Below are 14,764 nucleotides of genomic sequence, written 5' to 3'. Positions count from 1 at the left end.
CATTTCATTTCATTTCATAACGAGTCTTTTACACCCATCAGCACTCACCCACATTAAAGTCAATGTAGCCTAATGCACCATGGCCCACCCTGGTTTACAGGTCTTTCAGGTCACTGGTCTGCCATTGTAGGCCTAGGGCAAAAAGCATTTGTTCATTCAGGGAGCATTGATCCTTTCGGGAATAAACAGAATTTGGCCCAATTTGTGGATAACCAAGACATGTCAGTTTACTCATTGAGTATATACAATATATCTGGAACAACTCGTCCAGGGTCTTTCAAATGAAGCATTGTCATCTGCATAAAGGGATACTCTGTGTTTCATATCACCATCCTTATTCACAACCCATTCAAATGAACTCAAAGTGTAGTGGACATGTGCTCCATAACCAGAACTAACAGCAGAGTAGATAAATGGCAGCCCTATTGGGTGCGCTTCTCCAGTGCCAGCTCCTAGATATTCACTTTCAATAGTTCATCCTCACTCATATTTGTGAATATATATGTTTGGTCCACCTTATTATGTTAGGACTATAATTCAACTGCTCTAGCACATGAAATAGGAACTTCCACCCCATGGTGTCAAACATCTTTTCAATAGCCAAGGAAACCACCACATAGTGTCCGTCTGACATATCTAGAAAGTACTTGGTGTGGGCGTGTCTTCACTAATTCATTGGTGTATTACGATTCGGAATGAACCTGACTGATCTTGGTGAACTTGTTTCCTGCTAAGTTGGTTTCCGACAGCCTTTATGTGTTGGACAGACCGAGTCGGAAAGGCTGTCCTAAACTGACATCATAATCCATCAGTCAGTACGATTCGGCTTCGACCGACTCAGAGTTTCCGAATGCCGGTCGGAACTGTTTCTGACTGACTGAGTGATTTGCTTTCCAATCGCGAACATCGTAATTGGTCAGTCGCTAATGTGTCCGACTGAGTCTGAAACATAGGTTCTGACATGGTTTAAGGGAATCCAACTGCCGTTCAGGGCCTTTCCAACCGACATCATAATCAGGCCCTAAGTATTTTTATGCCTACATTTGTTATTAAGAGGTGGCAGTAGGGTTATCTCTCATGTTTGCCTAGTCACTCCCAGGATCGGGCACCACACACCTGAAGGCTTCACTCATTGATTCAGGTAGCTGGCCCCAGTACAACGTTTCCTTCAACAGTTTACCCAGAAGCAAGTCTGAGTAATAAATATAGAATTCAATTGGCAGTCCATCAATGACCGGTATTTTCCCTTTCTTCCTATTGGCAAGCAAGGACAACAATTTACACCAATAGTCAAGGTCTATCAAATTCAATAGCATGTATAGGATTTGTAAATATTGTTGCAAAACATAATTACCCTCTGAGTGTACTGCATGTCTTTATTTTTATCTACAGTCTGTAAAATCGGTGTCTCCTGATTCTCCCTCTACAGAAGCTAAGCCAGCATCCTAAACCGTTTATTCCTTTCCTTATGTGATTTATTTCTGTAACTCACAAATAAAAACTTATTTAGGATTTCATACAGTTTGCTCTTTTGATGCTAGCATGGTATAAGTTCACCGAGAAGCTCAGATTTCAGTTCACCAGTGAGTGATCATTCTTTTGATCTCGATATTCAGTCTCAGAAGCTGGCTCACTCATCTCAATTTCCCAATTAAGGTACCTACTGTGGTGCCACTGGAGGTAGAATAGAAGGGGTATACTAGATCCCAGGCGTGGTGCCCCAACCAGACATCCAGCAGCCTCTCTTGCCCTGACAAGTCAACCAGCTATTTAGTGAGTCTATGCACCACACCCAACCTAGGTGGTAATCTGTCTAGCAGACCTCAGAGCACACAATTAGAGTCATCTGGGCTTTCATCCATGGGGTCGCACTTCAATCAATTACAGAAAAAAAAGAAGTGTAGCAGTTGAAGCATAAATATTTACCTAACAGAGGTTTCATCTTTCTAGCGTTCCATGAAGGGCATAATGCCCTTCAGGATCATTCAACACTTTACCAAAAGCCATTAGGGAAACCAATTATCAACTATCAATCCATAATGCAACGCCCCTGAAAAAAGAGGAATAAGAAGTAGACTATGAACTGCCCTCCATTGTTTGGATACTTTACAGTGTCCTTAGGTGTTCAGGTGGGTTTCTTGCAGAAAGACAATTTTGTTCCCTTGTTTCCCAAGGGGAAGAAGCACTCAGCCTACATGCCCCAGAGAAGGTATCGAATTTGGAAGGATTATTATCTAGCACTTCTACACAGTGAGATACTACAGCTGGATAAATGTACCACGATTAACAGTACTGTGGAACTATCCAGTTGAGCTATAGATTAAACAATTAGTTACTAAAAAAGCAACATTCGGCTGGAGGAACCAAATTAGAATCACTTATGTACTTACTGAAGAAGTGATAAATGAATTTGAGTGCCGCTAAACGTGTTGCCAGTAATTTTGTTGGATTTTTCAGTTTGATTGAAACATTACTTCATCGGTCCCAAGAATGTATGTCCTCCTATTTTTATGAATAAACTGATAAGTATAAATACGTTCCTGGATGCCTAGCTTATGCCTTAATACACTTTTTCTGTCCTCAGAACTGCCTTTCTTTAAGACAGCACCCTGTTTCTTTTTTATAAATATTAGGAGTCCAGAAAATCCAATTCATACATCTCCCTCTTGCCGCCATTGGACAATTACAGTAACCAAGTGCAGACATAAAAGAATGCTGTTTCCCAGCATGGCAGACCTTACTCCCTTGTCTAGTACTAGAAACAAGCATTTACAATGTAATGGTCTCGTCTTTGTTAAAGTTAGAGCTATTGGCATTGCAAATGTAATTTCTTACTTTTTTTTAAACCAATAAATATATGGTTTTGTCATTTACAATGGCAATAGGTAAGCATTAGAGAGTAGTAGAGAGTATTAGCAGTGATTAATAGTTAGTAGAGAGTGACTAGTTGATTAATAGAGAGTATACTTGTATAGAGTAGAGTAGGAGTGATGTGTAGGCAACTGTAGTTAGTGAGTAGTGTAGATTAGTGGAGAGTAGTATAGAGTGAATAGTAGATAGTGTGTAGAGAGCATGTAGGAGTTAGCAAGTAGTAGAGACAGAGTGTTGGAGTAATGAAAAGTAGTATATATAAATAGATGTAGTGTAGTGAGTTATAGATAGTATATGGAGTAGTATATCTATTTAGTAGAGTGAGTAGCGAATGACTTTTAAAATATAGTATATATTAGAGAGCAGTAGTTAGTACTTTTTAGTATTAGAGTGTAGTAGAGAGTAGTAGACACTGAGTATAAAATTGTGGATAGTGTAATTTAGTGAGTTGTGAGGAGTGTGACTTGTATGTAGTAGAGAGTAGTTAGAGGGTGTATTAGAGTGTGATTAGTTGAGTCAGTAGTAGAGTGTGAATTGAGAGTATTAGAGATTGAGTAAAGTGTGATTAGCTTACAGTAGTAGTAGAGTGAGTAGTTAGTAAAGTGTAGTAGAGTATTAGATAGTTATAATACTGAGTATTATAGTGAGTAGTAATGAGTGAGTAGTATTTTGTAGATATAGTTATTAGAATAGTTTGAGTAGGGTATTATAAACTGAGTATTAGAGAGTTAGTAGTAGAGAGTGAGTCGTAGAGTGAGTAATAGTGAGTAGTAGATATATATAGTGTGTAGTAGAGCAGTAGTGAGTACTATAGAGTAATATGTATTAATATTCTAGAAAGTTAGTAGTATCATTATTTTGAGTAGTAGAGAGTGTAGTAGAGAAGTATTATTAGTGAGTAGAGTAGTAGAGAGTATTAGGATTAGGGTATTATAGAGTATTTGAGTGAGTAGTATAGAGTATTTGAGATGTGGCGAGTGAGTAGTATATTGTAGATATAGTTATTAGTATAATGTAAGTAGGGTATTATAAACTGAGTAGTAGAGAGTTAGTAGTAGAGAGTGAGTTGTAGAGTGATTAATAGTGACCAGTAGATAGTTTTATTTTAGAGGAGTATAGAGTGTGTAGTAGAGTAGTAGTGAGTACTATAGAGTAATAGGCATTATTAGTGAGTATTATTGAGTAATACATTTTTTTAGAGTAATTGTGTAAGTACAGAGCCACACACACACACAGAGCCACACACACACACAGAGCCACACACCCACACTTACCCAAAATAGTATACAAATGGGTATACAATGGAGATTTAGCAACACTACTAGTGCCTTAAATGTTTAAATCGACGGGATTCAAGCAAAAGTACAAGCACTGGCAGGAAAAATCGAAAAGAGGAAGAAAAATAACTGTGCTAGAAACACGCAGAGTAGAGAGGAAGAGGGGAGAATAAAATGTAAAGAAAACGGCTGAAAAATAAACAGGCCTTGTGCGTCTCAGGTCAAAACCCAGAATGGGCTACCACAGGGAAGGTTAATGCACCTTTTGCTTAGTGACGGGTTATAAGGTGCAGTGAGATAGTTCCCATGGAGGGGGTGGGGTGGGTCGAGAGGACGGGAGTACAGTCTTACATTTTCTGAGCCCGTAGCCATCCCACATAATTCCACACTAGTTCTGTTGCAGATAGCCAGCTGCGCACTCAATGTCAGGGAGGAGCAGGAGCAAGGTGGTCTCCAATATGGCTACTGTGCTGGCGATATCTCTAGGCCTCAACTGGGAACCTCCTTGCAGGGGGTGGGGGGGTGGCAAGCATGCCTGCGGTTAGGGTCTGCCCTGGGTATAAGTCTATGTAGCCCCTGATAGCCAGCCTTCGCAAGTATTCCTGTCTGGAGCTGAAGGGCAATGGAGCAGATGTGTGTAGGGTTTTGGCAGCTCCGTCTCTGTGTGATCAGCAGTAAGAAACGCCGCCTGTGTTAGCGGATGGCTGCCATTTTAAAGTCAGGCGCAGCATGGCTCAAGGTCGTTGGTGTCCGCCAGCCGTTCGCCCCCTCGCCTCAGGAAAGCGGTCCAAGAATTATTGATCCCGCATTGGCCCGCTTCTCTCTGGGAGGCCGCTGAGTGCTCGCACTGTGCTGTTGACCTGATATCTCTGGGATGGGATTTAGCGCGTTGCCCCCTCTCCCCCTCTGCTAAGCCCCAAGGTGACCCACTCACCGTAACTCCCGGAGCAGCGGGGGTCCGGATGTATTGGTGTGGGACCGCAAGTGGCCTCAATCGGGGTGTTCCTCTCAGGTCGCGGGATCGGCTGCCATTATGCTTTTGCCCAGGCCTCCGCACAAGCTCGTCCAGCGGCGGCACCGAGCGGCTCCGATAATCGCTTAGCGGGCCATTCTCTGCTCCAGTCGTTCGCACCCCACAGGAGTGCCTTTCGTGCAGGTACTTCAGGTCCGGAAAAGTAGCGGAGCTTGGGAGCTGAAACGGCAGCGGCCATACTACCCCCTTGTATGATGGCGCCTGGAGAGCTGAGAGGACGTGCTGGTGCCGCAAGAAGTGCACCGGGAGGCCGCCGGCCTCCGTGTTTAACCAGTCAACAACGCCCCCAACCCTCGGCCCGCATCCCGATTTGAGGGCCACTTCTCTGCGTTGACAGCCTATTGGACGGCCGAGCCGCCAATAGTGCACGGCCAGCGGGCGCGAAGGTGAGCGCTCCGCCTGCGCCGGCGAGACATGGCGTGCCACCACTTCACTCTACATCCTAAGAGCTGTCACCCGAGCGGGTATCAGGGCCTACCTCTGATTCCCTCCGAACGGCGCTGAGCGGTGGATGCCTGCACTGCGAGGACGTATTTCTTTCTATTGAAGCCCCGTCCTTTTCAGACTGGGGGGCGTGTTTTTCTTTCTCCCCTCCTCTCCATTGGCCGGAATGTAAACAATGGGCCTGTTTTTGACTGTTGTTTTTACATTCCAGCCAATGGAGAATAGGGTAGAACAAAACTAAAAAACACGCCCCCCAATTCGAAAAGGACGGGGCTTAGATGGAAAGAATGACATCACTGAGACCTCTTCTCCAATGGCTGGCCGCTGTTTAGGAGGCCAGCCAATGGAGAGGAGAGGCGGGATTTACCCTCGCTACTCAGAGTCATTAAATCTCGCCAGCGAGACTGCACATGTGCGCAGCCTACGCTAGCCGAGAGCTAAAGAATAGTGCACAGCCAGCGATTCCACTGGAAAAAAAACCATCACAAGCAGCCTTCCCATCTCGGAAGTGAGAACCACTTTACACATGCATAATAATGTAATGGTGTTACTGCAACACTTCTCGCTTTCCCTGTCCCAGTATCCCTTCATCCCTTCCATCAAGACAAAACAACAAAAACAGAGCAAACCAGAAAAACAGCCAAGCGCAAGACAATGTCATCATCGAACCCCAGCCACACTGCTAGCGTTAGAGGGGCACCAGAGCTCTGGTGCTATTTCCAGCAAACGTTTATGGGAACAAGATGAGGGTTGAGGCTGTCTGCCAGTAATGTTTAGAATGATATGACCATGCATGTCTTTGCCCCACCTAGGCATCCCATAACAGGATAGACACGGAATAAGTGCCCACTTGAATTATAGGTCTCTCAGCCGATGTACCGTCCTTCAAGACAGTCACCTCATGTATGGAGTGGATGCTACTGTTGCTATCTATCTCCTGGGTGTAACGACAGAAACAGCTCTGGGCAGCCAGATGACCATCTCTTCCAGCTTACTCAGATCTCTGAGCATGGTGCAGCTTCTCCTATCTATTTATCCCCTCCTAGGCTACTTCACATGCTGCAAAAAAGCGACTTACCATCTTTTGTGACTCAATTGTGCTGGAAATAGCAACATGTATGTGATGCCATTTTCTTGTTAGAAATCTGATTATCTAGCATGGGGGTAGTAGTAACTTAGCCTTGAAAAATGTCTTGTATAAATTAAATGGGTAAGCTATCTATCTTCTAGAACATTGGTATGTTGAGCGCTCCATTGAAGACAATGGAGTGCTCCGGGCGTCTAATGGCTGGTAAAATCCGGGAGCATCAACATTCCGATGTTTTCCTTTCACATTTGTTGCTGTGAACAAAGGCCTCACTGAGCCAGGGGCGACTTCAACTCCTTTGGGCTCCTTGAAGCCTTTGTTTTACAAATGAGAACATTCTGCCCTCCAGGGGAGGAATGATCTAATAGCCTTATAGCCCTCCGCAGCGGGCTATACCGGCCTAGAAGGTCCACAACCTTGTTGAAGGTGAGCTGGAGCAGGCCCTTATTGGCCAGTATACCCCACTAAGATGGGCTATAAGGCTATAATATAACACACTACAACTGAAAAAGTGTTTGGATGTATTTGAAGAATCCATACACTTCAAACGTATATTAGCAGCCAGCTTAAAGAGAAGAAATGTCATCCAGAAGTCTTTCCAATCCCAGACAAAAAGCATTTTATAAATTGGTTTCTACATGCTGGTAAATTCCATTCATCTTGAATTCGAGATGGTTTTCAAGAACTGGTGTTCTCTGAATTAGATTTTCTATTATACCTCATACAGCCATTTTAGATAGACACAGTATGGGAGTGAGAGATACATAGGGAGGAAATTTCATCATTAGGCCAATCTAGGGAAAGTTAATCAGTTATATGGGAAAGAAAATAAGAGTGAAGTCAGTAGAGGAAAACCTTGATGCCCCAATACCTCTTTACAGTTTCTTATTCACACATGCCACACATGTAGGTTTAGGTGTTGATGGGTGGAGTTGCAGGAACATTATCTGTGAAACATACATGGATGGGCTCCTTAACCCAATGAATTCTAAATCCAGTCAGATTTTCAGGATCTCGGAAAATATGAATATACAGACTGTATTTAAATGGAGAAAAATAGGATACTTTTTCACTCTCAAAGTCTGGCTGGATTTTACTGTTTGCTTAGGCGACATGCTCAGGCCAATAAATACATTTTATTTGCAGCATGAAAAATGTATGGTAACAAATGTCCTGGTTTAGTAGCATAGGTTAACATGCTTATACTCTCCCCACACTGTTGTAACGTAGGACTATTGAAACTGTAATACTGTGTGTATGAAAACCTATTAATGGAAGTTAATGATGAATAATCTGTACCTTACTTGTCCTAGAAATTCCTAGTTCCCTATTCATAGAACTAATCTGAGACAAAATCCTAACTTTACAACTTTCAGTGTTCACAAAAGGCATTTAGTAGTAGTAAAGTTAGGAATCCTAACTTTACTACTACTAAATCCCTTTTGTGAATACCAAAACTACTACGAAATGCCTTTTGTGAATACCGAAAGTCAGAAAGTTAGGATTTTGTCTCAGTTTTGGAGTAGTAAAGTTAGGAATCCTAACTTTACTACTACTAAATGCCTTCTGTGAATACCAAAAGTAGTAAGTTTAGGATTTTGTCTCAGATTAGTTCTGTGAATCGGCCCCCTACATTTTTGTCAGTGTCTTACTTAATCCAAAAGTTATATAATGATTTTTGGAAAGTCCACTGCCTTTTAAAAGGTTTTCAAGATACAATTAAACCATCACGCAAATATACCTTTGGCTCAATTTTTTTCCATTCTGGCTTTTGAGAATTGTTGACAATGAGTTTACAGTCCTGGAAATAGTTTGTTGTCATTGGGCACATTAACTTGATAATGGTTACTGAGTCACCTGGTAGAAAACAAAATGGGTTCATTGGTGGTTGGTCAATCCGTGCAGGCAGTACAGTCATTATTAGGGGATTGAGTGAGGTTTGTGTTTTCTGCTTATTCATCATACTTGCAAAACATGACCTATTGATCCTTCTCATAAGATTGATTTTGTGTTTGACTATTTCAGATACGGAGACAAGGTGGAATCCAGTTACTCGTGGACCTGTTGGACCATCGAATGACAGAAGTCCATCGCAGTGCCTGTGGGGCTTTGAGAAACTTGGTATATGGGAAGGCTAATGATGACAACAAGATCACCTTGAAGAATTGTGGTGGTATCCCAGCATTAGTGCGACTCCTTCGGAAGGCTACTGATTTGGAAATCCGAGAATTGGTCACAGGCTAGTTCCTCTTTTTTTCTTTTTGTGCATCTGTTTTCAATGTTTAAATGATCAGTGGACTAATTATGTTTGAAAAGATAAATTGGCACATGCACACTAATATTACTAGGCATATATGACAAAATTTGCTAAAGTTTTGTAGATAAAAGTAAATGTGCGCATCATGAATTTTCACATAAGAAGTATGTGAATTTTCAACAATTGTGGGATTCACGAAGATCTTTTATAGCATGCTTAGTAGTCTGTCCAACTGCATCTAGCAGAGATTGCATTTGCATATTTTTCTTCACTTTTTTCTCCAAAGGAAAAATATTTTTCTTCATGCAGAATTGCATTCTCCTGTACCACCTTTGAAGTTTGGGATGTTCTATTCTATTTCCTACCATGTGAAAGCAATTACACCAGCCACTTAGATGAGGACATCTAAATCTGAGTTACAAGAGAGAAACACCCAGCAAAATCGTTATGCTGTCCCACAAATGTGCACATTGGTTTGTGTCCACTTCATTTTACAGGGCCACACCTTTTGTAACATCATCTTCTAAGCTCCCATGTTTAAACAGGGGCGTACCCACCATTGGTGTAGCAGGTACAGTGGCATTGGGGCCCAGAACCCTGAGGGTGCCACTGAAGCCCCCAGATTTGGATTTTACTACCCCAGCAGCAGTCAAAGGGGGCATTTTCCTTGCTTGCAACAGAGTCCATGGCACTTTTGCTACACTATGGCATGTAAACCTATTATAACAGACACTATGGACAATCCACAGCACTACCTTCTATCTATTGGCATATGCTCTTCTGAGTCAGTTCCTGTTTTTGAAGAACTAAGTTTAACCAATGTGCACAAAAACTTAGTGAATGAATACCATGATAATTAAATAGAGTAAGCATAAGCTCTTTATTTAAGAAATATTTTTATTTTATTGCCAAACAGGGAACACCAAGACACTCTTGGTCAAAACAAGACATAACAGGAAGCAGTAATAATAACAATAATACATACATATATTCCAAATCATTCCAAGTCCTAACATAAACAGGTTTAAAATATGTTGCCTTGCTACCAATGGGCCCTGTTCTAATAAGTAGTCCCAGTTAGTCTGATACTCTAAGTTGAGACAGCCCTATATGAAGTCAAATTTCTTCAGGGAGCGAATTCCTCTTGCTCTAGCCAGGGCCTTCTCCCTTTCAAAAGTTTCTCACAATTAACCACCAGTCAGCTATTGAGGGAGGTTTAGAAAAAATCCTGGCCCTGGCTATAGCAAGTCGAGCTGCCACCAGCATTATTGGAATAATGAATTTATGACCATGACGGTCCTCTTTGTAGCCCAGCATGATTTCAGCCACCTTTAGAGGATATCCAACCCTTAATCTAAGCTTCATGGCATGGTTTATCTCCTGCCAGAATGTTTCTAAATAAGGACAAGTAATAAATATGTGCGCGATGTTAGCTGCATACAATCCACATTTGGAGCATTTGCTGTTGTCCCCTCCTTGTCTCCCGCCTTGTCCCCCCCCTCCCCGCTAGCCCATCTAGCAATCCTCTCTGGGGTATGATATAATGTGCAAATCATGCAGAACTGCTGCAGACTTAGTCTAAAAGAGTGTATTGATCGGTCTATAACACCAAACACGGCCTAGAATTCTTCAGAGGTGACATTTATCCCCAGAGTCTCATTCCATCTTGCTGCCAGCTTTTAGCAGCTGTTAACTCTAAACTGGCGCAAGCATTGGTACATCGTGCTAATTGCCGATCTCCGATTCTACCCGTGCAGACATTCCCATACCGCAGAGCTCGTTACAGTTAGTTGTGTGTGGTGTCTCTCAAAATAATCCCTGAGCCGAAGGTATTTAAAGAACATCTGATGAGGAATATCAAATTTAAGTTGCTGGCTTTCAAATGACCAAAAGCCAATATGGTCATACAATTGGCCCAGATGATCAATGCCATACCTTGTCCACCGCCTACTATCAGGGTCTTGAAATACCACCGGAAACAATGGGTTACCCCATAAGGGGAGATTATCATGGCAAAGAGAGATGAACACCTGGCGACATTTCCCTGCCATATGTGTAGTCTGTCCCTGATGGTCTGCAAGTGAATGCGTTTAAAATAGTTAGGGTCACTGAATCTATATAAAAACATTTGGCTGTCAGGCCCCAAGACCAGCCGATGCCAAAATTCTTGATTTCTGGACCCAAAAAGGTACTGAGGCACCCCACAAACGCTGCCCAGTAGTACATTTTAAAATCCAGGAGTTCTAGCCCACCCTGGGTATACGGCAGTTCCCTTAGCCCTATTGCCCGTCGTGATTTTTTGTACCCCCAAATAAAACTGCTCAAGACACCGTCTAATTTACTGAGGAAGGAGTTAGGGACACGCGATGGGACGGACCAGAATAGATTTAAAAATATTCGTAGCACCTTCATTTTTATAATGTTGCACCACCCCAATATATTAATTGGAAGCTTATGTCTGCTTTTCAGTTGCTTGTTTGTAACGTCCAGCAGTTATATCCATTTGCAGCATCTTCCTCTTAATCCAAATGATGAAAGTTTTGCCGATAAATAATCCGAAGCCACCGGGTTGAAAGCCTTTTAGGCATCTAACAAGATCATGCTCAAGCTCAGCGCTAACTTCCCAGCTAGGTCAAAGGTCCCTACCACTGTGTTGATGTGAGAGGTGGTATCTCTCCCCTATATAAAGCCATGCTGCTGGCCAGAAACTTAGCCTGGCATCATGGGAGCCAACGGGTGGCCAGGATTTTAGCGAAGATCTTGGCATCTGCTTTTATGAGGGATAGCGGCTGGTAAGAGCAGCACTCCTCAGGTGGTTTGTCCTTTTTCAAGAGAAAGACTATGTTTGTAATATTCCAAGACTCAGGAGCCAGGCCCCTTGATCCTATAAGTTGAATAACCTCTCCCAGTAGAGGAACCAAAGCCTGTACCTCTTGCAGGCTTTGTAGAACTCAGCTGGGATTTATATTTCCCCGGTCGCTTTCCCCGATGGTAACCCAAGTATTGTTTCCCCGATTTCCTCATACGTGATTTCTAGTTCCAACAAGGCTGAATCCTCCTCATTCAAGAGTAGCAGCATACTCCCCATTAAGTATTCCTGAAGTCCTGTCTCATCTAGCGCCACCTTTTGAGAGAATTGCTCGACTATTGCTTGCGGATGCTTGTGTAGTATACCGTTCTCCCCTTTAATGACCTTTATCAGTGTTTTAGCTCGATTGTCTTCTAACTGATGGAAAAGCACCTTCCCAATTTGGTCCCCATACTCGTATTGTAATGACCTATGCTTGTTTTAGCTCACAGCGACTTTCTCCCATAAAAACCTGCTTTTAGCCAGCCATTCATCTATTAGGGAGGTGTACAGTAAATCCTGATCTAGGTCACCTCGCCAGAATGCATCTGCATGGCAAAGTTCACTGGCTAGTAGTTTTTGAAGAGCAGTTCTTTCCGCAGTCCCCCACTCCCTATTTTGCTGCCAGATATACTGCTGGGTGACCCCCCCTAATATACGCCTTCATTGCACCCCACACTATACAATGGGAAGCCGCCCCTACATTATCCTCAAGGAAATCTGCTAATTTTTTATGAATAAAGGCTAAGTAGTCGCCATCAGTAAGTAAGTAACACAGGAATGAAAAAGGCAGAAGTGTTTTAAGCCCAGCCTCAACATGAAAAGATAATAGTATGGGGTTGTGATCAGAAGCGTTCCTAGGGCATACTTTCATGTCAGCTGTTGACAATATATTGTCAGAAACCCAAGCCATATCTATTCTAGAATACTGTCTCTGTGGAGCAAGGTAGTAAGCATACCCCGGAGCAACTGGATAGAGTGAGCGCCAAGCGTCCTTTAAGGAGTGTAGCCGCCCCAGTTGAATGATTGAAGCAGTCACCTTCCCCATTCTAGGAGTGGCTGCATGGTTTGTGGAGTCAATTACATATTTTACTACACAGTTAAAATCACCTATAATTAGTCGCTTCCCTTTCCAGTCTAGTAACTCCAAGCTAATAAAGTCAAAGGCAGCAGGGTCATAGGCATTGGGGCAATATACTGCACAGAACACGTACTTCATACCCTTTTTCATGTTGGTCAGCCGAAGTTTAAAAAACTTTGCGGTCTAAAGCCTTCCTCACCCGTATAGCAGTAGCCCTTATAGATGCGATCTGGGATGCACAACTAATTATTTGGTACCCAAGGTGCTTGAGCAAGCCTCGATCTTTATAAGCTAAATGTGTTTCTGTAAGTAGAACAATATGAGGTCTATACACTTTCAGCTCCTCCTGAACTAATTTGTGCTTAACTCCACTGTTTAGTCCTGACACATTCCAGGCCATACATCTGATCAGTGCCAAAGGACTTGATGAGCTGTACCGCTACTGTGTTTTCTAAAAGTGGACCCATTATCTAGCCTCAAGCCATCTTTATGTTCCCTAGTACTGCACCCTGCCACCCTCCTTCCTCACTTATGTGTGCCCTTTTTGACCTTTTCATCTGTAACCCACCCAAACCGCCTTCTCCCCTGTCCCCCCAGTGTCGTGAAGAAGGAATCATCCTCCTTATAGGCTGCCATTTGAATTGGCAGCTATCAGCCTGCAGCACACCCAGAGCAGCCCTCCGTCCACCCATCACCCACCACCAAGGTGCCCTCTAGAAAAGAGAGGTAGAGCCATCCCTAAATCAAGATCAAAGTAAGAAACGGAAGAGAAAACAAACATCAGGGTGTCAATTGGCCTCATTTCAGGGCTAAATCGCATATTGTCTTAGGCTTCTAGGTCTTTTTGGGAGCCTTATCCAATTGCCATTGGCTTAAGGCTTGATTAGGCTCCTGGTCCGCGAGGAAGAACTGCGAGTGTCCGCCTTTTATAACCTTTAGTCGGGCAGGCTCTTGCAAAAACACCCGGGCACCCTCCACCTTTAATGGATCAATAGGTTGTCTCGACTTCCAGCGTCTATCCATGGTGGCTCTGCATAAGTCTGATCCAACAAAAATAGAGAGGGAATCAACTGCTACTTGGGTACCTGGACGAGCTTTAATTGATATCCCCTTCCTTAATGAGAAGTTACCAAAAAATCAGGAAATGTCTGGGATAGCGAGAGTTCGGCTTCTTCAAAATTATAGGCAGTCTATGTGCTCACTGGATTTGTCAATCCCAGGCACAGTCCGACAGTTCAGGGAAGGCCCTTTCTAATAGCTGGACTACATAGACCCGAGGGTCAGAGCCTTATTTGGCTTCAGGGACCCGAAACAGCCTTACGTTTTTGCTGCATTGCCAGTTCTCCAAATCCTCTATTTTAATTTGCATGGCTAGTATCTGCTCGTCATGAGTTTGTATAATTCTAGTGGTTGCAGCGGTAGTCTCTGCCGTGACGCAACCCTTTTTTACAGCTCTGCAATGTCTCTCGTTAGTACCCCCACTGTGCTGCTCACCTCAATTAAGGACTACTGGATACGGAGGTTGTCTGCCCTGCGCATAGTGATCTTGTGCCTCCAGTTTTTGCTCCTGCAATGCCTGCAGAATTAAAGAAAGTGATGGCTCTTTAGCGCTTAAGGACTTAAGGAGCCCTTTGGCAGTTGATTCCTAGCAGTAGCCTCTCCTTCACTGGCAAGGTCGAGATTCTGTGGAGACTCAAGTGATTTGGGGGTTTGCACTTGGTAGGCAGGCAGAACTGATGCATCTGGCAGGAGGCCGGTAAATAAGCCGCGTGAGTCCCTTCCAGAGCCGGCTAGAGCCTTAAGATCCAGCTCAGATCTCATGTAATCTGGAGAGCAGAGATTTCACTTCTCCTTTCAATTGGACCC

The 14,764-nt window shown here is 43.2% G+C and overlaps 1 protein-coding gene across 6 annotated transcripts in view; it reads left to right on the top strand.

The window, feature by feature from the left end:
- Nucleotides 1-14,764, top strand: part of CTNND2 (catenin delta 2) — a 3,216,642-nt gene that overhangs the window by 2,189,113 nt on the left and 1,012,765 nt on the right. For all 6 annotated transcript variants that reach the window (XM_078687656.1, XM_078687653.1, XM_078687655.1 and 3 more), the window contains one exon: nucleotides 8,738-8,951. In XM_078687656.1, coding sequence (XP_078543782.1) covers nucleotides 8,738-8,951 — 214 coding nt within the window. The remainder of the gene's footprint in view (nucleotides 1-8,737; nucleotides 8,952-14,764) is intronic.

This window comes from Lissotriton helveticus, chromosome 4_1, assembly GCF_964261635.1.
Source record: "Lissotriton helveticus chromosome 4_1, aLisHel1.1, whole genome shotgun sequence".
Classification (NCBI taxonomy): Eukaryota; Metazoa; Chordata; class Amphibia; order Caudata; family Salamandridae; genus Lissotriton; species Lissotriton helveticus.
This window is presented reverse-complemented; position numbering and strand designations above follow the sequence as displayed.